This window comes from Leptodactylus fuscus, chromosome 2 (assembly GCF_031893055.1).
Source record: "Leptodactylus fuscus isolate aLepFus1 chromosome 2, aLepFus1.hap2, whole genome shotgun sequence".
Taxonomy (NCBI): domain Eukaryota; kingdom Metazoa; phylum Chordata; class Amphibia; order Anura; family Leptodactylidae; genus Leptodactylus; species Leptodactylus fuscus.
This window is the reverse complement of record NC_134266.1, coordinates 60,940,380-60,967,258: the sequence shown is the minus strand read 5'-3', so window position 1 is coordinate 60,967,258 and position 26,879 is coordinate 60,940,380. Positions and strand designations below refer to the sequence as shown.

The 26,879-nt window shown below is 40.9% G+C and overlaps 1 protein-coding gene across 2 annotated transcripts in view; it reads left to right on the top strand.

The window, feature by feature from the left end:
- Window positions 1–26,879, top strand: part of METTL16 (methyltransferase 16, RNA N6-adenosine) — a 63,215-nt gene that overhangs the window by 23,886 nt on the left and 12,450 nt on the right. For both annotated transcript variants that reach the window (XM_075263852.1, XM_075263851.1), the window contains exons 5-8: window positions 5,571–5,686; window positions 7,406–7,548; window positions 10,962–11,031; window positions 12,110–12,199. In XM_075263852.1, the coding sequence (XP_075119953.1) occupies window positions 5,571–5,686; window positions 7,406–7,548; window positions 10,962–11,031; window positions 12,110–12,199 (419 nt within the window). The remainder of the gene's footprint in view (window positions 1–5,570; window positions 5,687–7,405; window positions 7,549–10,961; window positions 11,032–12,109; window positions 12,200–26,879) is intronic.

Here is a 26,879-nt window from a genome sequence, read left to right as displayed (position 1 = left end):
CTCGTTAACACTTAATTTCTAATCAGCCAATCACATGGCGGCAACTCAGTGCATTTAGGCATGTAGACATGGTCAAGACAATCTCCTGCAGTTCAAACCGAGCATCAGTATGGGGAAGAAAGGTGATTTGAGTGCCTTTGAACATGGCATGGTTGTTGGTGCCAGAAGGGCTGGTCTGAGTATTTCAGAAACTGCTGATCTACTGGGATTTTCACGCACAACCATCTCTAGGGTTTACAGAGAATGGTCCGAAAAAGAAAAAACATCCAGTGAGCGGCAGTTCTGTGGGCGGAAATGCGTTGTTGATGCCAGAGATCAGAGGAGAATGGCCAGACTGGTTCGAGCTGATAGAAAGGCAACAGTGACTCAAATAGCCACCCGTTACAACCAAGGTAGCCAGAAGAGCATCTCTGAACGCACAGTACGTCGAACTTTGAGGCAGATGGGCTACAGCAGCAGAAGACCACACCGGGTGCCACTCCTTTCAGCTAAGAACAGGAAACTGAGGCTACAATTTGCACAAGCTCATCGAAATTGGACAATTGAAGATTGGAAAAACGTTGCCTGGTCTGATGAGTCTCGATTTCTGCTGCGACATTCGGATGGTAGGGTCAGAATTTGGCGTCAACAACATGAAAGCATGGATCCATCCTGCCTTGTATCAACGGTTCAGGCTGGTGGTGGTGGTGTCATGGTGTGGGGAATATTTTCTTGGCACTCTTTGGGCCCCTTGGTACCAATTGAGCATCGTTGCAACGCCAAAGCCTACCTGAGTATTGTTGCTGACCATGTCCATCCCTTTATGACCACAATGTACCCAACATCTGATGGCTACTTTCAGCAGGATAATGCAATGCCATGTCATAAAGCTGGAATCATCTCAGACTGGTTTCTTGAACATGACAATGAGTTCACTGTACTCCAATGGCCTCCACAGTCACCAGATCTCAATCCAATAGAGCATCTTTGGGATGTGGTGGAACGGGAGATTCACATCATGGATGTGCAGCCGACAAATCTGCGGCAACTGTGTGATGCCATCATGTCAATATGGACCAAAATCTCTGAGGAATGCTTCCAGCACCTTGTTGAATCTATGCCACGAAGAATTGAGGCAGTTCTGAGGGCAAAAGGGGGTCCAACCCGTTACTAGCATGGTGTACCTAATAAAGTGGCCGGTGAGTGTATTGCTGTGTTTGTCAATATGGAAATGAGCTCTTTGGAAGAATGAGGGTTTTGATGCTTACCTCTTTGGGGCAATGACAACATGCTGGTGGCTACCAAGAGTTCATTTGAACATTGATAGAAAAGGTTGTTTCTCGGTAACAGAAGCACTGATACACAAGGGGAAAACACAGTTGGCCCCCAGTATGTTCTCCCCATGTTTGTGTGGATTTCCTCCCATACTATAAAGATATACTGATAGGAAAAAAAATGTACATTGTGTGCCCTATATGGGGCTCACAATCTACATTATTAAAAAAAAAAAAAACATTTGGTACATATGCAAAATTTCAGTGAAGGGGTCATGATACAGGATCCAAATAGAAACATTAATTTTGGGGGTAGAGCTTAGCACAAATGTGCGGCAATTTCAGACTGAAAATATAGTGCATATGCTAACAGGGATTCCTTCTTTGTCAGTACATGTAGAACACTGTATCCTTTAAATTCTAGGATTCCCTGTATCAATTCCCCCAATCTTAAAAGGAGATGTTCAGGTCTAACATGCTTTCCAAACCAATAATAATTCCGTTAATAGGAGCTGAAACCTACCTTTGTGGCCACAAATTGATGAAGTAATGCGGAGATGCTTTATACTGTAGATATGTAAATCAACCTGCAACTGCTCTGAGGGGGGAGGAGCCTAATTTGCCAGTTTTGCTTACTCACGCCCACTAGTTCTCTGATTGTCCTTTACATTTACTGCCCAACAGTGGCCCTTTAGTAGCATTTTCAGCTTCTGCAAATCTAGTCGGCTCATCTCCAGTGCTCTTGCCGGCTGATTTGCATATCCTTAAAAAGATGATTATCTCTTAGTTACTTCACTGAATTGTAGCCACCAAGGTTTGTTTCTGATCCTTTTTTGGGACCCTATGGTACTATTTTTGGTTTGGATGACATTTTGGACCTGACAGACTGCTTATAAAGTTGTCATCTGTTTTTGAAAAATGATTTTCCAGTACCCTATTAGGGAATTCAAAGCTTAAAGAGGATTTCCAGACTTAGGGTGCATGCACACTGAGTAACGCTGGGCGTGTATGACAGCCGTACACGCCGGCATTACAGCAGACTGCCGAACACTTCCCATTCACTTCAATGGGAGCGCTCGTAACAGCGGCGTTTACGAGCGCTCCCATTGAAGTGAATGGGAAGTGTTCGGCAGCCCTGCTGTAACGCCGGCGTGTACGGCTCTCATACACGCCCGGCGTTACGTAGTGTGCATGCACCCTTAATCTTTTTATGGCCTATCCCGAGGATATGAACAATAGGGGGCGGAGTCCTTGCTCCCAGACTGATCATGTGTACAGATCCGCTTCCGACATCCTGTATACAATATGGGGCCAGAAGCAGAAGGCTAGCAGCCGGGTGCTTTCGCTTCAGCTTATCTCCAATTGAAGTCCATAGGAGGAGAGCTGCAGTGAAGGTGCCTGGCTGCTATAAAGTGGATGGAGCTTTCTTCTTCCTGTATCATATTGTTTACAGGTTGGACGACAAAAGCTGCTCTATACAGCTGATCAGTCCAGAGGCGGTGTGTCAGCCGTCTATTGATCAAGTATTTATGGCCATAAATTAAGCCTGGACCTCCCCTTTAATAGAAATGTCTCCTCTGTTGAGGACCCCACGTTTCTGTGTTAGTAAAAGTAGCTTTAAAGAGTATCCCTATGTAGTTTCCATAATCTTAGATTTCAATAGTTATTCCTGCAGTGCTTCATTTGACCTGTGGTGGCGCTGCTTAGAACTGCATAGAACTCTTGCTCTAAGTTCCCTAACAGATTTGATCTGATACTTTGTTGTCGGCTTATTGTTGCAGAACCTTTCCAATATCTCTGTTAATGGACCCCTCAAATTGTTCAAGCCATATTGTCTTTTAATACTAAACATCAAAAGACAAAACACAACAGCTATTATACAACATAGAACGCCACTCAAGGGTTGCATGAGGATCTCAAGCGTCAGGCCGTGCATGCCTGCTTTAGATATACTGTATATACTTTCTTTTTGTTCCATTAATAAAAGAGTCATAATTAAAGTAGAAATATAACCGTGTCCGTGGATGTAACCATAGAAACCAGGATGAAAACCTTCTTTGTTTACATCGATGGCTGTACTCAGAGAACTAGAGAACCATTCACAATGGAATAAAAGGTTTATTTTGCAAACTTACCTTTGCTTTTTATACTTTTTCGCTAAAAAATAGCTTATTAAAAATAAAAAGCCCTTTAAGGTTGAAATCCCAGAAACTGTGGATTTTAACAGGTAGGTAGAAGTGGCGATGTTACATAAGAGAAGGTCGTATTAAAAGGCTCACACTCCTCTTCTGGAAATGTACAACTTTTCTAGGATATTGCCTTACCAAAATAGATTTTGACCACCCCAAAATTACATTGAAGTGGTCTTCTAGCAAGGGTGGTCTTCTAGAGAAGGAAGTCTTCTGATGTCTAGTATGGAAAGCTAAAAATCTGTCACAGAAAATGTGGTCTGGGTAAGAAAGGTGGTCTTTTATACAAGCCCCATAATGTATTGGACAGTTGCAGTAATTTCTATATCTCTTTCTTATGTGAATATAAACTTAAGAGTTATCCTGGACAACAGTTGTAGCAGTTGTGAAGTAAAAACGGGTCACACACGGTGGCTGAAGTGTTTGTGTATAAAAAGCACGTGTTCTCAAATGAACATATATGCAATGCCAGGCTGTAGAGACTTAAACCACAAACCACTTAAGCACAACACCGTGGAACACTTTATCTACTGAAAGCCTGACAGACCAATGACTGGTTGATGCCAGGAGAACTCTAACTGCCCATATTCATAGTGCCATTTGTAAGGATTGGTATCTGCACCTTTTTCATATTTGGGCCTAGATGGGAAGAGGCGGTGGGTAGATCCTTATCTCCAGGACAGTGACAGATTGTGTGGTCTAGGGCTCATAAGTCATCTCAGTGCATCCTCTATATGGAGACCCAGTAGAAGTTGTTGATGCACTGGTATCACACCCCAACTCTACTTCATGCTTTAAATCCAGCAATTCCCTCGGGGTTGGCGTTGTGGTGCTGCAGAGGGTACCCTGTATCACATTTTTTGGACCTGTCCCCTTGTCCTGGGCTTCTGGAGGGAGGTCAGATCTCTAAAGCTGGGTTCACACTAGCTTCGGTGTCCGACAGCTAGTGTCCGATGCTAATGTCCGCTGAAGATTTTAGCATCGGACACTAGCTGTGTCCGTTTGCATTTCGCACGATTTTAAATGGAATATTATGTAGTGTCCTTGTGTGTCCTTAAGTGTCCATTTGCAAAGATGTCCGATTTTTTAAGCATGTAGTATTTAGCTGTCCGCTTGAAAAATCGGACGTCTTTGCAAACGGACACTTAAGGACACCCACAGACACTACAGGACACTACATGATGTCCCATTTACAATCATGCAAATTGCAAATGGACACAGCTAGTATCTGATGCTAAAATCTTCCACGGACATTAGCATCGGACACCGACGCTAGTGTGAACGCCCCCTCACAGATGCTCTTTTTCTGCAGAGGGTCCCTTAGTTTATCTCCTGAACCTCCCCCCTAGACACCTAGGTAGCAGGGTATCCAAGCTCTTTGTATATCTTTGTACTGCAGCAAAGATCCTCATTGCCAAACACTGTAAGAGTGTGAACCCTCCTTCTGGTCTTGAGCTTTTGGCTCGAATGAAGGCCATGAGAAGCCTTGAATTTCCTTCTCTCTATCTCTCTCCCACCCCGTTCCCTCCCTATCGTTTCTACCTTGGTTTTTGTTGTTGTCTTTGTCCCCTGTCTTACTTTGTTTTGTTTTCTGGCTTATGCTGGTTTAACTGGGTTTGGCATCCTGCCTTCCCCCCTTTTATTATTGCCTATTGTTTGCCCTATGTAAGAATTCCTTGTTGTTTTTTTTCTCTTCTTGTACAAAATTGTTCAATAAAAATTACAGTTCTATCCAACGAGGACATATTGTAAATGTTACATAAAATGATATTCTTTCAAATAATAGCTATTAGTTCAGTGGTCTTCCATTTCAGTGGAGCGTTCTAGAGTCGAAGGGGGGGGGGGGGGTCAAAGATATTTATGTCCACTTTTGCTCATAAAGTTTAAACAAAAGCGCCTGAGACTCTACGTAAGGGTCTTGGCCTCTCACAGCGGACTAATTTACTATCGAAATTTGTGTAAATTATAACTCAGCTCCCTAGCTCTCAATCCAGGGCGCAGGGTGAAGACTGGCATCTTAATAAGTTCTCCCCCATGAATGATACTGTACATTGTCCACTTCTTATGCTATAAACTTATTTCCGGTGGAACTTATGTTATTTTAATGTATTATTTTTATGTCTTTTAGTGGTTAAAGTGCCTCAGAAAACACTCCTGATGGATGCACTAAAGGAGGAGTCTGGCATCATCTATGATTTCTGTATGTGCAATCCTCCTTTTTTCGCCAATCAGATGGAAGCTCAGGTATAACAGCATCAGCCATCAATACATTTTATTGATATTGTTAATTTCTTAGGTCTTGCTGTAAGATACAACGGTGGAATGACGTGTTAGCTCAGTTTTCTCCACCACTTGACAGCTGTAAGAACTCCTGCGCTGCTTACCTGGGTCACAGCATGCGCCATAGTTTTCTGTTTCTACCTTCATTTTACAATGTGTCTAGAATTACTCCTTTAATGCCAAAAGAATAATTGTCAAAAATGCAGATAGCCCACATTGGCTGCCATATTGGAGAATACACTGATTAGCCTTTACATTAAAACCACTGATGGTGGGACTAAGTAACATCCCATCTGTCATGAGGTAGGAAATATCAGGGGGTAACCGAAGAGTCAACTCTTGAAGTTGATGTTTTGGAAACAGGTTAAAAGGATTAATGTCAGGGTCTGAGCTACTTTGACAATACCCAAGTTGCAATGGCTTGAATGGTAGGTGAAAGATTCTCCAAAACAGGGGGTCTTATGAGTTGGACCAATAGTAGCCCAAGGAAAAACAGAATGGACAGGGTGATGTGCACTCAGGTCTCACTGATGCATGGAGCAGGCAAAGGGTTGTCCAGCCCTGTTGAAGAGCTACCGTAGCACCAAATGCTGGCTATGATAAAGAAAAAAAGAATAATTTCGGGATACAGAGTGCTTTGCAGATTGGAGACCCCAACTTAAAGGATCTGCTGGTAATGTCTTGTGCTGGATTCCACAGGACATCTTTAGAAGTCTGTAACATAGCGTGATGGAGGGGGGGGCTACACCATAACATGCCGGTGGTCTTTATGCTTTGGCTGATCGGTGTTGATGTCCAGCCGGCAAGTACAGGGAGTTATGATGACAATCCTAGCACAGAGATAAATTTACAAATCTGTCTCATTGTTGTCTGTTACATGAACCCCTGTCCAAGCTGAGGTGTGTTTTGGCTGTGCTGCACAGGATGCTCCGCAATGACTTTCCCTTCCTGAGGTTTCCAAGGCTGCTCTTATTCCAGGGAATTCATTTGTCCTTTCAGCTGCCCTGGAATAGCAATGGCAAAAAACTTTCATGGTGCATTCAAGGAAATGTGCCAGAAAAATAAGTGTCAATGTGTCCATTTAAAGCAATGAGGTGCTATGACCCCATCTTTAATGTATTTCAACGCAGGTACCACAAATTTGGGAAAAAAAATAGCAAATATTTTGGACAATTGTAGAACTTTTCGAAACAATAGAACTAATTTTATGAAACTGGACAACCCTTTTAAGTCTACACATTGAGGAAAGTACAGGATAAAATCACAGAAGTTAAGGAGACACGGGGCTTAAAATACTTGCTGTTTTCAGTCAAAGAGGTTTTAAGATGGGGCAAGAAAATAGGTATAAAAAGCAGTTGTTTTTTTTATTGACATGACTAACATGCTGATTTTATTGTTTTTTAATAAAACACACCAGTTTTCTGCTGCATTTTTCCTGCAATGTGTGGGTGTAAGTAAAGGAAACCTCACTTATTTTGCTGTGACTGTAGAATTTGGAAAATTGAAAAAGGTTATATAAAAGCAGAGAAAAGACCTAATGCACCATCAGTATTCTGTCATACGTCATTCGCTAGTTCTTACTTTGCCATGTGAGCATTTACTTCATTTATATCCCTACACCATTTCTAGCGGTACGTTACATTTTGCCCTTAGTAAAATTGGAATCTTTATCTGCCCTTACAGGGAGTGAACTCTAGAAATCCACATCGGCCGCCCCCCAGCTCTGTGAATACCGGGGGCATTACAGAGATCATGGCTGAGGGGGGAGAGTTGGAGTTCGTTAAAAGAATCATCCATGACAGTCTTCAGCTGAAGAAGAGATTGAGGTCAGTCATTTGATTTTTAAGAGGGAAAAAATGTTAAATGAGATCTTTTCTAATATGCCTAGATGGTTTAAGATGGCAACGTATAATGTAACAGATAACCCAAATCTGATAAGTAATGTGGAAAAGCCTTGAGCATTTCCTTTGTCATTCACATTAGCAGAATAATACAATGTATACTCCTATTCTTAGAGTTGTCCTTGCTTGCCTGTATAATGGCCTGAGAATCTGTCTGTCTAATGAAGATTTTCCAGAATTCGGGTATGCCCACACCTGTCATGTATGCTCATCTGTTATTTGGGTTTTATACATTTCTGTCTGCAGGGGGCAGCACATTACTTGATGGAATTTAGAGATTAGAAAAATTAGAATTTAGTAATACGCCATGAACAATTGAATGAAGCCTGGGAAAACTAGTTGAAGGTTTCCTACAATAAAAAATGACCTATCCCCAGGATTGGATTGCTTGGCACCCAAGGGTTTCCCCATTTCAAGGCAGCAAAGTAAGCCAACCAAAAAGAGGTGTTAGGCATACCTGCTACAAACTGAAGGGTGTTATGGAGACCACCTGTTTTCATTTCACCTGGAATTACAATACATTTGAGATTATTTTTTGGTGAAAGATGTCATGATACACTTATACCTCTCAGGTTATCTGTAACCTTAGGCTATCCGTCATGGTACATTAAAATCATGATACATGGCCCTCCACTTATATAGAGACCAATGGCTTAAAAAAATAAAGAAAAATTCCAATCTATCCATTCGTTCATTTATTATTTGCATCCACCAAGCTGATCTGTTTTATGGATGTAAAAAATACAATATGTATGTGCCCTTACTTGGTAAAAAGTTTCCATTATTGGTATATGAGATGAATGCCTATCTATACTACTGCGCACTGCGTTGCTAGATCACTTCCACGTTAAATCGGTGCGCCGTCTGCTTGCTGGTTCATGTGTAATATGTTGTGTCAGGCTGGTAGCGTGCCAGCGTGTGGTATTTTGCTTAATTACAAATAAAATCATAGCGTTTGACAGCTGATCTGGCCCAACCACTGTGACAATTTTCTCCGCTTACTGCTAAACCAAAGGCTGCGCGTGATCCCCCACTCTTATCTTCCCGTGGAACAGTCAAGTGCGGTATTAAGCATGATTTGAGAAGACCGTCTTGCTCCTGACATTGACACCATACTGACAGCGAGCACGAGAGACTCCAATGCTATGTGATTAGTAAACAGATGGGTTCCCGACTCAAATCCTGAGCATGACTGCAGTGAGCAAAAGCTAAATCCTCCAGTGGTTTGTACTCATAGGAACGACCCAAAACATGCTACCTGGTGCTGCTACATTGAGTTGTCAAGAGCTCGATCAGGGGAAACTAATATAGTGAATCCTTTCCAGAGTAAAGTGTGAAGGATCGGCTCCTGAAGACTCATTAGTATTGTGCTGGAGGTATACACCATGAGAAATGAGCACAAAGCATTGTGTCCCTGTGTATTCATAGGCTGATATGGGAAATATCAGAATAGAATTACACTAGAAAGTAGTCACAGCTCATAATTCAGCGTGTTCTATAGAAGAATAGAAATGCTGGTGAAAGCCTGAAGTGTGGATAAATCTTAACCCTTGATGGACAAACATTAAATATGCAGTCTGATCTGTGTCATGTTATAGAGCAAAGGAAGCTGAACAGATTAATACACCATGTGAAAAAATTATATATAAGGCTACATGCATGTGAACATCTGCATATGCCGGGTCCATGGATGATATCCGCAGGCCAACCGTGCCTCTATGGACCCATTGAATTCCTTTAGAGAGTCCACGCTACAAAACAGACAGATATAGCACCAGTCCTGAGTTCTGTTCTGGGCTCACAGCCCCATACATGGACCTGGGCCAGCGCATTTGTGTGCATGGAGCCTTATTTGTATTTCATTCATCTTAGTTTCTGTCCATTCTGGGCTTAGGAGTCCAGTGGGCGGTCCCACTCTGTAATTGACAGCACTTCCTATAGGAATATACATATGTAAATAGCTGTTAATCATGAGTAGGCCTGGTTCCCCGACCGCTATACATACTGCTATTGGAAATGGGCCTTGGCATATCGCCAGTCCCCTTTCCAATAGATGGAACCCAGGGGAGGTGACTCTTCCGTCATGTGATTGATTAGTTCCCAACAGTCACATGGGGTGTGACATCATAATGACGTCAGTGTGCCCCACGTGATCACTGAAGCCCAATTACAGACCTCAGCAGTGATGTCTGAAGAAGGCCAAAGATTTTGAAGACAGCAGGATGGAGCGAGAATGCCCAGGAAAGGTGAGGCAAGGTATGAATGTTTGTTATTTTTAATCACCTTCCCTTGGCCTCCGAATATTATACTCTGGGGACTGAAGAGAGTATAATAATAGCTCCGAAGTGGAGGGGGCTTTTGGGAGCATGTAATACTGGGTGGGCCCACTGTGGGAAGCATATTATACTGTGTGTGCTGCCACTGTGGAGCATATAGTACTATCTGGGGGGCCACTGTGGAGCATATTATACTGTGTGGGGCCCCAGACAAAAGTTTGCATCGGGGCCCACAAGACTTTAGTTACGCCACTGCCGGGTGCCGTTACTTCAGCTAATTTTCAATCGATTAAGATGGAGCAACTGATGATAGGCTTAGTAATGTGCCCGATCATAATTTTCACAGTGCTTGTATGAGAATGGTGCTGTGAAGGAAATGACCACAAAGCTTCTTTTAAATGGTTTAATGTTCATAAACTTCCTCCACTCTTCACCATGGGTTGTATCTAGTATTGCTTTTCAGTTTGCTCTTGCTGCTCTTATAAAGACTTTGATGTACAGCGCTGCACTTAGGACACAATGACAAAACACAGCACTCTCCTTCAAACCGCTGACTGGGGGTATTGGGAGTCCGGCAACCCAACCTGCCTACTATTCTAAGGATAGGCCGTGAATATTAAAGTCCTGGAAATCCCTATAAAAATAAAGTAAGGACCGCTCAGATCATCTAAAGTGCAGACTTTCATCCAGATTATATTGCTTTATTTGCACCTAAGTGTTTGTAATTGCAGTGTAATGTCCCAGTTATTTAGATTTTGGCACTGGCTGAAGCCCCAATTGTGGTACCTGAGGTCTTTGTCTAACAAAATGTGCAATCAATTATCACCCCATGCCCGCTCCGCAGTGCCACATCAGAATCATGCAAAATTGATTAATTCATGCAAATCAGAAATTGTGTTTCACTTGTTCATGCTGCTGCAGGGAGAGAAGTCAAGATGTCTGAATGACTAGGTAATAATTTATTTATAATACAGGGGATGCTAGGCTGCCCTTGGCTCCTGTGTTTCCCTACAGTGATTTCAAGCTCCCCAATTATGTACCCTGTTGGTTATTTCTTTCTAGATGGTACAGCTGCATGCTGGGTAAGAAGTGCAGTTTGGCTCCATTGAAGGAAGAGCTGCGAATACAAGGGGTACGTTTATTCCTTAAGCTATTATTCCATCCTTGCCATTTTTGCTACTGAATTAGAATTTGATGGTGGATTTGATGGTGCAAGTGAGTCGCCTGCTGGGGCAATTTTACCACGCCTGTATATTAAAGAGAAACTATTTCTAAAATCGGTGTTCATCCAATCTAGAAATAATGTTAAAATTCCTTCGTGCTCCAGGCACATGAACGTGTGCTTTGTCAGTGTCCCGGCCATGTTTGACCCATTATATACTTATGGCCCATATACATATCCATTTTGCTGCATGATCTCACTGAAGGAAGTGAATGGGTCCATAGAGACAAGGGCAGCACCACAGATATCATCCATCTGACATCCATGCCGTTTTAGCATGGACTTAGCACATGCACACATTCATATGTGTATATAGCCTTAGGCTGAGGCCACATGTTGCAGAAACAATTAAAAAAAAAAAAAAATCCTGTGTTTTACAGTCCCAGAGAATGAGATTTTATTTTGTCTTTCCCCCACACTACAGGCAAATAAACGCTCTTACTTGTGGAAATGCAGCATTATCCCCATAAACTTTTATGGTGGGAGGGCACAAATGCAAAATTCAGCAGAAAGACGCAATTGTTTTTGCTGTTTTTTTTACATATTTTTATTAGCTGTAGTTTGCTACGTGTGGCCATAACCTAAATCTGACTAATAATCCATTATTAAGGCTAGGTTGTCCGTAGTCTCCGTCACAGTGACTGCTGAAAATTGCCAGTCGAAAAAGTGGTGTAAGTCTGTTGTTGTTTTGTTAAACAGCTTATTTAAAACAAAAACCTAACAGATCCCCTTGTTGTCCGTTTGATACCATTGGTGTCCACTATTTTAGCGGTCCGTGTGTCCTTTGTTCTGGTCCTCACATTGCTGAGAACAACACATACACGTGGTGCAGATGTGAGCATAGTGTTAAAGAGGGTTGTACAGGAAATTTTATCCTGACGAACAACCCCTTTAAAAGTAGCAGGGAGATCTTGGGAAACATACTTGATATTTTTTTGTGATTGTGTTTTTTTTTTTTTTTTTTTTTTTAATCTTTAATGCATGCCAGGTTCCTAAAGTGGCACATACAGAATTTTACCAGGGGCGTACAATGCGCTGGGCACTGGCATGGAGCTTTTATGACGATGTGATCATCCCGGTAAGTATAAAGTTTATGTGTCTGATACTAAAAAGGTTTTTTTTTTTTTTGTTTTTTTAAATTAGATGACGTTTATTAACCATCTGACTTAACATACAGTATTAGAAATATTTGTCTGCTTTTCCTAACTCCCGTTCAGGTATCCTCCAACACAGACATTGCAGCCACATTACTTGAGTTACAGCTTACCTCCAATTCTAAAACAACATTTCATAAATGAACAGTACAGGTGAATAGAAGAAACTTTGTAATACATCTTTTTAAAGAAATATGATTCCTTCTCTACTTATTAGACTGTTTTCCTCCTCCTTATTGTCACTCAGACTGCTTGTTTAGATAGAGTCTGTCCCCGGCCTAATCTGGAGCGGGATGTCGCAACAGAATGGCGAAGCACTGCATAAAGTTTCTTTATTCATCTGTACTATTCATTTATCAAAAGTTGTTTTCAACTTGAAGGTACGCTTTACTAGCAGACATGTCTTTACCTAGTAACTCTGGCATTAAATAGCCAGAAATTGGAAATGGTAGGTAACTATGTGGCAGCTAGCAACCTTTATACAGGGAAAGAGAGGCCATAACCCTTTACATAGGTGCTGAACCACTTTTGCTTTACTCAAAGAAACCATACAGTTGTTAGTTTGTTCTCTAATTTGCAGAAGCAATAAGGCTGCATTCACACAATACAGTAAGGTTGAAGTAAAAACTGCAAGAAGTTTTGATGTGGTTTTTGATGCATTTGTAATTTAATAGGTGACGCACATTTATTTAGCATGTAACCTGTAATATTGCACCAACAATGGCATGAAAATGCAGTATTTTCCAGTGCAGTTTTGATGCACATTTCTGCATTATGTACATGCACTCTAACAGAGGTATAGCACAGGTGCTCCAGTATTAGTATCTGTTAAGGGGGGAGCTGTATGTAGTCACTAAAACAGGTCAGCTGTCGGGTCCATTAAAGTTTTTAAGTTGAGTTTACAGCAAATGACTGTTTCACCTTTGCCATAAAACTATGTATTGGTGGGAACCAGCCACTATGACCTTACTAATCCTGGCAACAAACAAAATTACACTACCCATACCATGCTAAAAAAAGAGTTTATTCCAGGCTGCACTTGCAGCTTGAACTTGTATCACTTTTCACTTAAAGAGGCTTCCTTTTTGAACAGTCCTCATTTGTTAGGGTTTCTTGGCAATAAGATGATCAAAAAAGTGTTCCCTTACTGAAAAATCACAGCAATCCTTGATTATATGTAGGGAACGCTGCCAGTAAGTGTTCAATTTCCCTGCAGCGCCACCACAGGGGAAATGAAGTATTACACAATGTTCATTTAAAGAGGACCTTTCACTAACTGCAGTTTTTAGCATCTGTTATTAGGCGCCGCTCCGCTGATCCAGTGCAGTTGGATTTTTTTCTGTAGCCCTCACCATTCCCAAGCAGTAAGTGCTATTTGTCTTGGAGCCTTTCTAGCCTTTGTACTGTCAGGTAGGCAATGTATGGCAGGAGTAGCTAAAGGGGTGTGATTCAGAGGTGGCCCGTGTCAGAGCACAGAATCACACCCCTTACTGGCTCCCGTCTGACATCGCCCACCTGACAGTACAGAGCTTGATTAGTGTATAAGGCACCAAAACTAACAGCACTTTTTTCTCGGGAACGTTGGGGCTAGACAAAAAAATTCCACTTGTTCCAAAATCGGTGGAGCTGTGCCTGATGATGCAAAGAGTTAAACTTGGCATAGGTGGTGAGAGGTTCGCTTTAAATCTGTTGCTCCGAATAGAGGAACCCTTTTACTGAATGGATTAGAAAAATATGGCTGTTTTCTGTAAAAACAAAAAACTTAAAAAAACACTGGTATTTCTTCTCACCACACCTGGAGTAAATGATTCTGAGCTTCAATACCACACATAACCTGTGGACAGATGTGGCGCCAGTTTTGAAAGAAAAGCTATGCTGTCCTAGTCCTGGACAACTATTCTAATGTAGAATCGCTATTACTAGCAGGCCCTTTAAAAAAGACCTTTCAAGTCCTCAGGCACACTAGTACGGGGGGGGGGGGGGGGGGGGGGCGTTACTCACCGCTCAGTGTCATGGCTGGGCGGTAAGGAACATGCCCTCACAGTATAGCCCTCAAGTTAATGGGTTAATTATTTATATTCCAGTAAGAGTCTGTGGAAAGCTGGGTGACTGCTCCTCTTGGTTAGGTAGTGGATGACAGAAATGGCTGAATAGAATATGATTTCTATAATAATTCTGATTTTGTTGCTTACCCTTAAACTGTCATTGCAGTATTGGCTATACTGTATATATTTATTTTCCACATAACTATAGGGTATTGCTGTGTCACGTATGTGGCTGCCTTACACATAGGCCTACCTATGTCGGCTGTGTTCCACCCTTGCATATAGCCTTTGGGTGAGCACGCTCCCTGCCCTGAGTCTGATAACTACCTTTTGTACAGCCGTCTTGTGACAGACTGCCCCGCTAATGCCCATTTGTCTGAAGGATTAGACATGCACACTGATTTTTCTGGGCTTAACAAATTAAAAAGGCATTAGCTGACAGCTTCTATCTCACTATCCGCATAATCACGGGCTGGTGTAAAACAATGAAAGTACCATGGTGTCTTGGGCGACCTGTCAGAGCTCCTTTTGTAGCCTAGGCTAGCGAGTGCGTTGTCTATCGATTTCAAGGCTTTTTTCGCTTTTTCACGTGGGTTGGGGGTTAACTGCAGATGTCTAGCCTGGCAATTACAATTCAGAGGGTTTGGCATTAAATTGGTATGATTGTAAGCAGCCAGTGAAAGGTCTTAAAGGATGACTAACTGTGACTTCAAGCCGAGCGTGGCTTGATAAAATTGATTGTTTGTGCAGCCGCCTCAACATTTAAAGCTGTAGTGCTGCATTTATTCCTTTTATTAACTGTATTTGCTGTGTAATCCGAACAGTGTCAGCTCTTAATACCGTCTGTTTCTAGATTAAAAGTAAGAAACGCTGTCTTAAAACGAATCTACTATCTTTATAGCCCTAGTTTAGACCATGCTTGTCAATGACAGACACTGGCCGTCTTGTAAAATGGACCCCTGCAGTTCACAGTAAAGGGAATCCAATACTGCCGGAGATTTGTGGTATAATTTGGACGTTAAAAGGTGACCTCAAATGCACCTGCTAATGCTTTTTATTGTCGCAGGTTAAGAGCTGCTATAGATTTACACCAGTGATTTTATACTTGAAAAGAAGAGTCTAGTAAGGTGGCCGGGAATTTCTACTTTGCGCCTCACATCCTCATTGTAATAAATTGTATCCGTCTCTAAGGTATTATTAGTTATGGATCAATTTAGTAGAAATAACAGGGTGTAGCACTTTTATTATTATTAGTGTGAATTCTATTCAAGCATTTTTAACCCCTAGATCCAGAAACTAGCATTAGGCTAAGACCCCACGTTACAGAAATACAGCAGGAAAAAAAAAAATGCGTTTTACAATGCCAGCAAAATAAATGTGATTTTCGTAATCTCATCCACACATTGCAAAACGCAGCATGTTAATTTTAGCTGCAAATGTTTTCACTAAAAATGCAGCAAAAATTTATACAAAAGAAAACAATGTGTTTTCGCTGTGTGTCAAGTCCACCATTTCTCTGAGGTCAGTAATAGTACTGTGCAGGTGACTTTATTAGGAGTAGAAACACACCTTTGTGGTCACAAACTGATGAAGAAAATGCAGACACGTGTCTTTTTATGTATATACAGCCTGCAAGTGCGGCAAAGCCGGCCTGACCTACTCTATTTGCCTACAAATAGCCAGGAAGCAGAGAGACGCTGACAGGGTCACTCACCCAAATAGGCTACAACTTCAGAGGAGAACCATTATTGGGCTATTGGAAAGCAGAATTAGCTGGAATTATTTTCAGACACCATAATGCATTCCCAGAGCCCGTATGGTAGCAGAACAATGGAAATGCCAAACAAAGCACTCAATAGTTGAAGCAATAGTCCTCAGGGAATTGACCCACAAAGATGTTTCATAGAATTTATTAACATTATCCTGTGAAAATAAATTTTTCATTTGTTTTTGCAATAAAACATTATTTTAGCAACAATTATTTTTTTTTTACACCATGAAATATGAAATGTGCAAGTCACCTGGGAGGAAGAAAGAGTTGGGGCACCCTATAGATATATGTGTGTGGGTTGGATTGACTTGTGTTCAGTAAGAGTTTTGTTAATCACAGTCAGTTTAGTTCTGATATTCTGATGTAATATCTGGTTCTGTGTAATATACTGATGTGATACCTGGTTCTGTGTAATATACTGATGTGATACCTGGTTCTGTGTAATATACTGATGTGATACCTGGTTCTGTGTAATATACTGATGTGATACCTGGATCTGTGTAATATACTGATGTGATATCTGGTTCTGTGTAATATACTGATGTGATATCTGGTTCTGTGTAATATACTGATGTGATACCCGGTTCTGTGTAATATACTGATGTGATACCTGGTTCTGTGTAATATACTGATGTGATACCTGGTTCTGTGTAATATACTGATGTGATACCCGGTTCTGTGTATTATACTGATGTGATATCTGGTTCTGTGTAATATACCGATGTGATATCTGGTTCTGTGTAATATACTGATGTGATACCCGGTCCTGTGTAATATACTGATGTGATACCTGGTTCTGTGTAATACACTGATGTGATATCTGGTTCTGTGTAATATACCGATGTGATACCTGGTTCTGTGTAATATACTGATGTGATACCCGGTCCTGTGTAATATACTGATGTGATACCTGGTTCTGTGTAATATACTGATGTGATACCCGGTTCTGTGTAATATACTGATGTGATACCCGGTTCTGTGTAATATACTGACGTGATACCTGGTTCTGTGTAATATACTGATGTGATATTTGGTTCTGTGTAATATTCTGATGTGATACCTGGTTCTGTGTAATATACTGATGTGATACCTGGTTCTGTGTAATATACTGATGTGATACCTGGTTCTGTGTAATATACTGATGTGATACCTGGTTCTGTGTAATATACTGATGTGATATCCGGTTCTGTGTATTATACTGACGTGATACCTGGTTCTGTGTAATATACTGATGTGATATTTGGTTCTGTGTAATATTCTGATGTGATACCTGGTTCTGTGTAATATACTGATGTGATACCTGGTTCTGTGTAATATACTGATGTGATACCTGGTTCTGTGTAATATACTGATGTGATACCTGGTTCTGTGTAATATACTGATGTGATACCTGGTTCTGTGTAATCTACTGATGTGATATCTGGTTCTGTGTAATCTACTGATGTGATATTTGGTTCTGTGTAATATACTGATGTGATACCTGGTTCTGTGTAATCTACTGATGTGATATCTGGTTCTGTGTAATATACTGATGTGATATCTGGTTCTGTGTAATCTACTGATGTGATATTTGGTTCTGTGTAATATACTGATGTGATACCTGGTTCTGTGTAATATACTGATGTGATACCTGGTTCTGTGTAATATACTGATGTGATACTTGGTTCTGTGTAATATACTGATGTGATACCTGGTTCTGTGTAATATACTGATGTGATACCCGGTTCTGTGTAATATACTGATGTGATACCCGGTTCTGTGTAATATACTGATGTGATACCCGGTTCTGTGTAATATACTGATGTGATACCTGGTTCTGTGTAATATACTGATGTGATACCTGGTCCTGTGTAATATACTGATGTGATATTTGGTTCATTATTTGGGTCTTGGGGGCGATATATACTTGCTGACTCCATTAGAAACTTTAACCTGTATTCTGTATACTTTCTGCTTTGAGAGGGTATAAAAGACCATTGTTCTGTGCAAATTTGAGTGGTTGGCTCAAAGAGGTTTCACTGTATATGCCATTACAGTTCCAAATATGTTGGTCCGCACAGTGGCTCAGTGGTTAGTATTGCAGCCTTGCAGCGCTGGAATCCTGGGTTTGAGTCCTGCCAAGGACAACATCTGCAAGGAATTTATATATGCTCCCTGTATTTGTGTGGGTTTTCCCCGTTACTCCGGTTTCCTCCCACACCCTAAAGACATACTGATAGGGAATGTAGATAGTGTCTGTGACTGACAATGCCTGTAAAGTGCTGAAAAGTCAGCTCTTTAGTTATGCTGGGATTGATTTTTGGAAATTCCTTGGTGGTGGCCTGATCTTATGTCTAGAAATACGATAGGGCTAAGAAGTGAAAGAGCAACGTGTGTATATGATCATTTACATTGCATTGGTGGGCCCCTGCCTTGAGGTGAAATGGATTAATCTCCAGATATGACCCCATTTTAGAAAGGGCACCCATCAAAGAATTTAGAAACAGTTATCATTTTGACCCCAGGACATTTCACAGAATAGGCGTTCAGAAACCAAACAGTGTAAAGCCGAGCGTGCATCCAGGTTGGGGGCTGAGTTTATCACGCAAGGCAGTTGGATGACACTCGCAGAGACATCTTGAGTTTCATCCAAGTACATTCTCGAGATTCATTCACATCTATGGGGTTTCCGGATCCATTCTGTTACACCAAAATGGAGAAGAATAGGATCTGCTCTTTAGTCATCCGTGGAATAGAATGGATTTGGAAGCCATATAGAGGTGAGTACATCACAAGATTCACTCCGAGTGTCATCCGACTGCACTCCGTGGTAAACTCAGCCCCCAACTCAGATGCATATACGTCTATTCTCTAGTGTGCCCAAACAGCCGTTTATGTCCACGTGTAATAATAGTACATTTTATTTATATAGTGTCAACACATGTATGACATATAGTGTATTACCCTGAGTATATCCAGGGCTGGGCAATTCATTTGAAAAATAACCGATATCCAAAGTCGGCTCAATTATTCAATGTGAATTTCAGTTATTCTGCATCCATGCCATCCTGTCTCACTGGCTTTGGATAAAGAATACGTAACTATATGCTATTCCAAATGTGAATAACCAAAATTCAGTGTCATACAAATAATGGGCATGTCCTAAAGTTACTGTTAATCGGAATCGAGGTAAAATGTTCTTTCGTATATAGCGCCTTCATATTCCGCAGCACTTTACAGATATTGTTTGGATCATCATTGCCCAGCCCTTGGTGCAGGAACGTCAAATATATGTGGGCAATAAAGGCTGTGTGGTATTTTACCACACAGATTTAAACAAGTTGGGTTTTGGATGTCCTATCACGTTTGCAGATCCTGTGAGGTGCCAGTGAAGTGGATTCCCCAATAAATGACCCTATTTTTGAAACTGCACCCCCCAACTAATTTATCAAGAAGTATAGGGAGCAGTAGTTTCCCCAAATTGAAAGCAGAGCAGTATGAATATGCAAGCTGTGCAGAGTACATTGGGTACACCAAATCCCACATTGTTTCTCCACTAACTCCTTGGATGGGTAGAAATTTAAGGGGGGCAGTTTTGGTGTCTTTACCCTCCTGGGGTATTCCCTGACATACTCATGCACTGCATATACATTCTCTATTCATTTCCCCTTCCTGCTGTAATTGTTTAGAATTAAAGGATGTGGCAGTTTTTTCTTTGGGCAAGCTATAAAATGTTTTCCATTGATGTAGTTTTTTTTCTTTTTTTTTGCGCCATGCAGTGACATTCACTAAAGTTTACTTACTCTTTCTGGCTCAAGGTACAGAAAAAAGCTATTTGGGCATTGCTTTGAATGGATGAAAAATTTAGCTGTTCAGTGTACAGCATAAGTAGCCTATGGCTCAGTACAATATCCAATTTATCCATTTTTATATATATATATATATATATATATATATATATATATATATATATATTTTACAAATTTTGCAGAATTAAAACCTGTTATGAGAAAATAAATAGTTTTTGCATTTCCATTTTCTGAGAGGCATAATGTTATATAGCACCTTCATATTCCGCAGCACGTTACAGATATTGTTTGGATCATGGATCCAAAAGCGGAGACCGGGCGCAATTGTGAACCCACTGATACTAATGTGTCCGTTTTTTTAACTGATCCATTAAAACTGGCACATTAACATCAGTTAGGGCAGGTTCACACCTGCGCCCGGTCTCCACTTTCAGGTTTCCGTTTTCTGCCCGAGAAACTGGACAGGAGACGGAAACCCGGCAGTCAGTTTTCAATTCCATTCATTTGAACGGGTTTGCAAAGTGTCTGCCCGTGAACGTCTTCTGCCTCTTTGCGGCAAAATAGTTTTTTTTAACTGGACACAAAGTCGGATATGCAGGACTTAGTGTCTGGTTTAAAAAAAAAACACGGCTTTGCCGCGGAGACCAGAAGACACTCACAGGCGGACACTGACTGCCGGGTTTCCGTCTCCTGTCGGCAGAAGACAGAAACCATGAAGCAGAGAACAGGCACTGGTGTGAACCCGCCCTTAGTGTCCTTTAATGTATGTTATGATAGGTGTCCTTTTTATTTTGTTTTTTTTTTACACGGACATGTTCATAGCGGAATCCAACGGTAGTGTGAACCCTGCTTTAGCGTTCTGTTAAAGGGCTCTATTTCTAAAGGGGAATCTGAGAATCCAGCTGGCATATGTTATAGAGCTGACTTGAGCAGCGTGTTCACATCCATTACACTACACCGATGACTAAGCTTTTCCTTCCCATTTGGGATCTGTTTATTCCTATAGACACTTGGCTTCTCCTCACATGGCAGGCTTTCTGCTGGAAAGTTTATGCTACTACTTCAGGTATTACAGAAAATAGAAGCTTTCAGGCCTGTGTGTATACTGGCTTATACTCTGCATTCCATGGTTATAACAGGTGTTGTACATGATTATACAGCCAGTCTGGACATCATAACCAGGAACCATTACAGAACTTATTGTGAATTTTATGGCGTAAATTGGGGCTATGTCTGTAGGTTAATGGAATTGGCTTATGCTGCTTCTCGAACATTTACAGAGCTTACAAACTGTCCCATGAAATAAAGGGGTAATGTAAAGTTATTCCCTATCCAGTGAATATATTATGTTCACCATTGTTGTTATCTTGTGAAGTCAAAGTGAGTCAAAATAGATAAGGACTTGTTGGGGGCTTTCAAAAATCAGAGCAAGCCTTAACCCCTTCCCGACCCATGTGGTACTATTACCACATGGATGTCTAGTGCTTCACGACCGATGTGGTAATAGTACCACATGGATGTAAACAATCCCCGCAGCGCAGTGCGGGCGTTCTAGGAGCGGGTGTTAGTTGTATCTGACACCTAACACCCTGCTCCAACACCTTCCATCGGACATGAGTGCCGATTTTGGGTTTTAACCCGTTGATTGCCGTGATCAAACATGATCACGGCAAACAACGGGTTGCCCGATCGTGTAGGGGTCCCCAGCACCCCCCGCTGCGAGATCGGGGGGTGCTGGTATCCCTACTAAGTGGCCAGGGGTCTGTTTAGTGACCCCAGCCAGCCCTGAGTCCCACTCACCTTTGTATCCTGGCCGGCGTCTTCTGGAAGTGAGTCTGTGCCGTCCGTACGACTCACTTCCTGTTTCTAGAGTGACACGTGCAGGCTGTTACTGCAGCCTGTGTCTCACTCTATGATAGTGGATGAGTGATGCAATCATCACTCCTCCAAGTGTCCTAAAGGGATACATGAAAAAGTTAAAAAAAAAAAGTGGAAAAAAAAAATAAAAGTGTTTTGAAACAATTAATAAAGTTATAAAGCCCAAAAACCCTTTTTCTCTATAGAAAATGAATTATATAGAAAAAAAACCTAAAAATTAATAAAAACAATACATATTTGGTATCACCGCGTCCGTAACAATCTGTACAATAAAACTGAAACAATATTTAATGTACACGGTGAACCACAGAAAAAAAAAACGGAAAAAACCCGCCGGAAGTAGTGATTTTTCGCCATCTCACCTTACAGAATGTGCTATAAAAAGTGATCAAAAAGTCAAATGCACCTCACAACAGTGCCAATAAAAAGCACACATTGTCCCGCAAAAAATAAGCCCTCAACCAACACTGTCAAAGAAAAAATAAAAATGTTACGCCTCTCAAAATATGGCGATGCAAAAAACATTGATTTATGTCTCCAAATGTGTTTTTATTCTGCAGAATTAGTATTGCATAAAAAAATAATATAAATGAGGTATCGCCGTAACCGTACCGACCCGCAGAATAAAGATAATATGTTACTTATACTGTACGCTGCATGGCGAAAAATTTAAAAGGTAAAACGCAATACCGGAATTGATTTTTTTTTTTTTAATCCAGCAAAAAAAGAGTTAATAAAATGTATTCAGTAAGTTGTAGGCACCCAAAAATGGTGTCATTACAAAATACATCGCATCCCGCAAATAACAAGCCCTTATATGGCCGCGTCACCAGAAAAATAAAGAAAATATAGCATCTAGCAATGTGAAGACAAAATCCCGCAAAATCGCCAAATTATTAGAACACGACTGGCTGCGTCAGGAAGGGAATATATAAGCTGTGTGAGCGGATATCAGGGGACACCCCAGATTTACAGATTATGAGCGAAAAGACACCAGAAGTGACCCCAAAGTGACCCCCCCAGAGTGACTCCCCCAATCATAGGAGCTACTGGGACATAGTAGGCAATTTGGTGTTTGCAATGTTCTCCGCACTGCTTATATATTCCCTCTTCGCCATCCGCTGTGCAGTCACGTCCGGGATACTAATACTCACTACACCCCCTGAGAAATTCTTTGAGGGGTGCAGTTTTCAAACTGGGGTCACTCCTTTGTGGAATCCACTTTTCCGGTACCTTACAGACTCTACAAACATGACATTGCGTCCAGATACCAAACATCTGAATCTGTACTCCAAAAGCCTCATCGCGCTCCTTCCCTTCTGCGCCCTGCTGTGTGCCCAAACTGCAGTTTATGCCACATGTATGACACATGTATGACACTGGTGTACCCAGGATAATGCACGTAATGTCATATGTGGGAATAAACTGATATTAGGGCACAGCCAGACACAGAAGGGAAGAAGGGTTATTTGGTTTTTGTAGCACAGACTTAGACGGTTTGGGTTTTTTTTTTGGATGCCATGACACTTTTGCAGAGACCCTAAAATTGCCCTTACAAAATGGGGTCACTTCTTGGGGAATTCCAGTTCATTGACATCTCCAGGGCTCTGCAAAAACAACATGGCACCCAGAAAGTCCCTCTAAATCTGTACCCCAAAAGCTAAAAAGCTCAGTGCTCCTTCCCTTCTGAGCCCTGCTGTATGCCCAAGCAGCAGTTTACACCCACATATATAATTTTTTGCCCCTCGGGATCGCCCACTTAATAGTTTTAGGAGTGCAGGTCTCTGACAATACAAAGTGGGTGCAACGTATTGGGCACCGAAATTACATATTTCTTTAAAAATTAAAATTTTCATTTTGTACATTAATTTTTGGGAAGCATTTTTTAGGCTCAAAATGATAATACCCCTTGATTCATTCCTTGACGGGTGTAGTTTCTAAAATGGGGTAACTTTTGAGGGGTTTCCATTGTATTGGTACTTTAGGGGCTCAGCAAATGCGACATGGCACCTGAAAACTGCCCTCAAAAGCCAAATAGCCATCTTTCCATTCTGAGCCCCACCATTTACCCATACAGCAGATTATGGCCACATATGGGGTATTGCCATGTTCAGGAGAAATTGTGTAACAAACTGGGGGGGCTTTTAATTCTCTAACTACTTGCAAAAATTAAAAATATGGCGCTAAATGGACGATTTATTGGAAAAAAAGTAATTTTTCATTTTCACATCTCAATGGTAAAAAAAATCTGTGAAACACCTGTAGGGTCCAAGTGCTCACTAAACCCCTTTATAAATTCCTTGAGGGGTCTAGTTTTCAAAATGGGGTCATTTTGGGGGGGTTTCCACTGTTCTAGCACTTCAGGGGCTCTCCAAATGCAACATGGTGCCTGAAACAGATTTCAGCTAAATTTGCCCTCCAAAATCCCAATAGAGATCCTTCAGCTCTGGACCTCACAGCGTGCCCATACATCACTTTACATTCACATATGGGGCATTTCTGTAGTTGGGAGAAAATGCTTGACAATTTTTGGGGTGCATTTTCTCTTTTAACCCCTTGTGGAAATGCAAAATTTGAGGTTAAAGCAACATTTTATAGCAAAAAATGTCACTTTTCCTTTTGTTGGGCCAATTCTGTTACACTCCTGTAGGGTCCAAGTGCTCACTATACCCCTTGGTAAATTCCTTGAGGGGTCTAGTTTCCAAAATGGGGTGACATTTTGTGGGTTTCCACTGTTTTGGCACCTTGGGGGCTCTGCAAACAGGACATGGTGCCTGAAAAGTATTGTAGCAACATCTGGCCTACAAAATCCAATTAGCGCTCCATCCGCTCTGAGAGCGACCGTGTGCCCGTACATTAGGGTAACAGAACATATGTGGTATTGTCGTGTTCGGGAGAAACTGTGTAACAAAATTTGGGGAGCAATTTTTCCTTTAACCCCTTGTGAAGATGAAAAATTTGGGGCTACAGTGACATTTTATTATAAAAAGAGTAATTTTTCATTTTCACATCTCAACGGTAAAAAAATCTGTGAAACACCTGTAGGGTCAAAGGGCTCACTATACCCCTTGATAAATTCCTTGAGGGGTCTAGTTTCCAAAATGGGGTGACATTTTGGGGGTTTCCCCTGTTTTGGCACCTTGGGGGCTCTGCAAATGGGACATGGTGCCTGAAAAGTATTCTAGCAAAATCTGGCCTACAAAATCCAATTAGCGCTCCATCCGCTCTGAGAGCGACCGTGTGCCCGTACATTAGGGTACCAGCACATATGGGGTATTATCGTGTTCGGGAGAAATTGTGTAACAAAATGTGGGGTGCAGTTTCTCCTTTAACCCTTAGTAAATGTGTAAATTCTAGGGCTAAATGAATATATTAGTGACAGAAATTGAAAAATGTAAATTTGACCTCCATTTTGTTGTAATTGCTGTGAAATGCTGAAAGGGTTAAGAAACTTTGTAACTGCTGTTTTGGATTCTTTCAGGAGTGCAGTTTTTAGAATGGGGTGACTTTTGGGGGGTTTTATTAGAGAGGCCTTTCAATTTCCCTTCAGAACTGAACTAGTCCCTTGAAAAATGTGTTTTGGAAATTTTCTTGAAAATTTGGAAAATTACTGCTTGACTTGTAAGCCTTATAATTTCTGAAAAAAATGAAAGGGTGCTTAAAATTTGATTGCCACATAAATATGAGACATGGTTAATTATATTTATGAAAAAATTTGGGTAGTATGACTTTCTATTTGAAAGGCTTGCAATTTCAAAATTTGAAAACTGCATTTTTTCCAAAATTTTCACCAAATTTCCTATTTTTTCATAATTAAAGACAAAACATATTGTCGAAAATTTACTACTGACATGAAGTACAATGTGTTACGAAAAAACAATCTCAGAATCACTTGTGTAAGTTAAAGCGTCTCAAAGTTATTGACATTTAAAGTGACACATGTCAGTTTTGAAAAAAGAGGCCTGGTCCTTAAGTCACTTTTGGGCTGTGTCTCTATGGGGTTAAAGGGGCTCTATCACTGGGAAAAGTCATTTTTAACTAATCACATCCTTGCATAGGCTTTAGAAAGTCTATTCCACACTTACCTTTAGTATGTAGATTGCCTCAGTGGTTGCTGAATAAGTCCGTTTTTATTCATATACTAATGAGCTTCCAGCCAGCTCAGGAAGTTCCCAGCAGCACTCGTCTCTGCTATTATCTCCTATGTGTATGTGCAAACAGGAAGCTGAGTCATCATCATCATCATCATCATCAGCCTCCCATAGGAAACAATAGCAAAGGGGTGCATGATGTATCATGCACCAGTCTAATTAGCATAGGAATAAAAACAGACTTATTCAGAAACCACTGAGACAATCTACATACTAAAGGTAGGTGTGGAGTAGCCTTTCTAAAGCCTATGCAATGATGTGATTAGTTAAAAATGACTTTTCCTAGTGATAGAGCCCCTTTAAAAACTATATATTTAATTAAAAAAAACTATTGTTTCACATTTTACATTAAAAAGTAAAATGAGGATGTAAGCAGGACTCTTACTGTCTCTTCTTAGAGTCCTCTTAGTCGTTGTTAAATAAAAATTTTGATAAAATAAACCTATTTGTTCCAGAGCTCAGCTTCTCTCCCCCTGTCACATAAACCTATATATCAAAGAGCTCATTTTCTCTGCATCTGTCATATAAACCTACGTAAGTTTCTCCTGAAATTTTTCCAGAAAATTAAGTATTTCTCCAGGAAAATTATTGCAGTTACACATGGTTTGTTTTACACATGTTTATTTCCATTGTGTGCGTTGGAACAAAAAAAAAAAAAACTCCAAAAATGGTCCAGACAAATTTACTGTCATCATTTCATTATTTGGTTGCACGTCCTTTGGAAAAAATAACAGAAATCATTTGCTTCTTACAACCATCAACGAGCTTCTTACACCCCTTAAATGGAATTTTGGGCCACTTTTCTTTTGCAAACTGCTCCAGGTCTTATTTGAGAGGTTCCTTCCCACAACAGCAATTTTAAGATCTTCCCGCAGGTGGTAAAGGGGCTCTATCGTTCGGAAAAGTCATTTTTAGATAAGCACACCGTTGCATAGCCTTTAGAAAGGCTATTCCACACCTACCTTTTGTAT